Source organism: Poecilia reticulata, linkage group LG10 (assembly GCF_000633615.1).
Source record: "Poecilia reticulata strain Guanapo linkage group LG10, Guppy_female_1.0+MT, whole genome shotgun sequence".
Classification (NCBI taxonomy): Eukaryota; Metazoa; Chordata; class Actinopteri; order Cyprinodontiformes; family Poeciliidae; genus Poecilia; species Poecilia reticulata.
Genome location: NC_024340.1, coordinates 32,008,792 through 32,011,637, shown reverse-complemented (window position 1 = coordinate 32,011,637; position 2,846 = coordinate 32,008,792). Strand labels below are relative to the sequence as shown.

The 2,846-nt window shown below is 40.0% G+C and overlaps 1 protein-coding gene across 1 annotated transcript in view; it reads right to left on the bottom strand.

The window, feature by feature from the left end:
• Window positions 1-2,846, bottom strand: part of slit3 (slit homolog 3 (Drosophila)) — a 222,596-nt gene that overhangs the window by 22,519 nt on the left and 197,231 nt on the right. The window contains 4 exon segments of the mRNA XM_017307210.1: window positions 144-215; window positions 546-617; window positions 709-777; window positions 1,845-1,977. Coding sequence (XP_017162699.1) covers window positions 144-215; window positions 546-617; window positions 709-777; window positions 1,845-1,977 — 346 coding nt within the window.

Sequence of the window (2,846 nt, the reverse complement as noted above, 5' to 3'; positions counted from 1 at the left end):
TCTATTCTATTGTTTCTATTCTATTCTATTGTTTCTATTCTATTCTATTGTTTCTATTCTATTCTATTGTTTCTACTCTATTCTATTGTTTCTATCCTATTGTTTCTACTCTACTATGATCTCTTCCATCAGTTGTGACTCACAGCAGGCGCAGCGATCGCAGTCCGTCGAAGGCGTGCAGCGGGATGCAGCGGATCTGGTTGTAGCTCAGGATCCTGAAGGAAACAAACAAAACTGACTGTTTTCTGAGGAATAAGAACATCTGAAGGCCGACTGGATTTCCTTTAGGGGAATCAGAGAAAAGGGGCTGAAGATGAATAATTGTAAAACCAAGTTTAATGTTGGTCTGTTGCATAAAATCTCATAATAATCTCATGTGGTTATAATGGTAAAAGGTATGAATGGTTTTAGGCCTGGATTTAAAAAGCAAAGTTCAGGAAGTTGTTTCTATTTAATACGACATAAAAACCAAAAATGTCACCAGAAAATGAAATTCTCAGCAGGTTGGCCAGCCTGAGTTCAGCCTGATCCTGCAGGTAACTTACAGCGTGGCCAGCTGGGTCATGTTGCTGAAGGTGAAGGGAGCCACTGTGCTGATGCTGTTGTTGCTCAAATCCCTGTCAAAACACAGTAGAGTCAGCAACCAGCCAGCAGGGGGGGCCGGTGAGCATAGCAGCATGCTGGGGTGGCATGGAGGGCGTTACATACACCAGGGAGAGCTGCTTCAGGGCGGCCAGCTCCTTCGGAACCGACGACAGCTGGTTCCCCTCCAGGTACCTGACAGGAAACAAGCTGGGATCATTTCAGCTCTACATGGACCGACTTCACGACCTGCTGGCTTCAGAACCTCCATAAACGTTAATAACTGTTTATATCAGTTAATAACTGTTAATAACCGTTTTTGACGGTTATTAACAGTTATTAACTGTTCATAATGTTTGGTAACGTTTGACAGTTAATAACTTAACGGTTTATAACGGTTAATTACTTAACGATTCATAATGGTTAATAACTTAATAACGGTTTATAACGGTTAATAACTTAACGATTCATAATGGTTGATAACTTAATAACGGTTTATAACGGTTAGTAACTTAACGGTTTATAATGGTTAATAACTTAACGGTTAATAATGGTTGATAACCGTTATAAACTGTTATTAAGTTAATAACTTAACGATTTATAATGGTTAATAACTTAATAACGGTTTATAATGGTTAATAACTTAACGGTTAATAATGGTTGATAACTTAATAACAGTTTATAACGGTTAATAACTTAACGATTTATAATGGTTAATAACTTAATGATTCATAATGGTTGATAACTTAATAACGGTTTATAACGGTTAATAACTTAACGATTCATAACGGTTGATAACATAATAACGGTTTATAACGGTTAATAACAGTTCGTAGCTGTCATTAATACCTGTCCTAGCAGTTAACTAAAAATAATAAAGTCTGGAGTCATTTTTTGAACTCGACTCAAGTCTCAAAGTCGAGTCTCTGATAGTTTTCTAAATTTAAACGTCGCCAAGCAATCAGAAATAAAATGTTAATCTTCTCTAGTTACTCCTGGTGGAACCATCAGACGGTTTCCTGGATCATGCTGGTCCTCCTCAGGTCAGAAGTAGGTCATGTGGACAGAATGATGGAGTGTCTTCTCCAAGCTGATCGATACCTAATCACTGCTATTGACCCAGCAGCCCCGGCCCATTTCGCAGCCGCTCTCTGCTGCTGCGTGGTTCTGGTTCTGCCTCAGAGCAATAACTCATGATTACTGCTGCAGGTTTCCAGACCGGCTCCGGTTTAGTGAAAACACGGCTGCTCCGGCCCACTCACAGCTCCGTGGTGTCCTTGGGGATGCCCTTGGGCAGCGCGTGCAGGCCGCGGTTGCTGCAGCGCACCACTCTGTCTGAGCATGTGCAGACGTCAGGGCAACCAGACGCAGGGAGGCAGCCATTTTCCTCGGCACCTGGACAGAGAGGGGAGACCGGTGAGAGGAAAACGGATCCACCGGTCCACCGAGTCTAAACCTGAAACTGGAAAAACGTTTAATTAGTGAGGAATTATTAATGACATCATGAAGAAACATTCATCTGGCTCATATCTGCAGCCAGCTGCAGGAAAAACTGATGTTCCTCCGACGGAAACTTCACATTTAAATAAATTCATGTTTACAAAATAAATTCTAAAGAAACATTTTCAATCCAAATCCTAAAATCAGAAGGAAAAACAGCAGCTCTTTAAAAATAGATCTATATAAATATTTGCTGGATGATCCTATTTAACTGGACCTGACTGGTTCTGCTGGAGTAAAACGGGTCGACGCAGCAGAACCTCCTTCCTAAACAAACAGATTCACAATTTCACATCTTGAAGAAAAAAAATGTGCTTAATGAAAATATTTTAGAAAAATAGTTTGTTTTTTGACAAAAAGGCAGTTTTTGGTTTATTTCTGAAAATAACCCAAAAGTGGCTGCAGGATGATGGAGCTGCATGTTTTCTAACGACTCATGTGAACAAACTTATTCACATGTGATTTTGTTTCTTCTTTAATGGAAACACTGCAGTTACATTAACAGAATATTAACAAAGTTTAGTAAACATTTATAATGGAAATGCAGCTTCTGTCTCTGATTGAAACACAATGTGTTTATTGTGGGTCTAAATCTGAAGAAACGGGAAAAATCCTGTAAAACCTCAGGAGTTTTCATGTCCATAAAGCAGGTTTTCAGTTTCTGATGGTTGTGTGTCTCTGTGTGTCTCTGTGTGTGTGTCTCTGTGTGTGTCTGTGTGTCTCTCTGTGTGTGTGTGTGTGTGTCTCTGTGTGTGTGTCTGTGT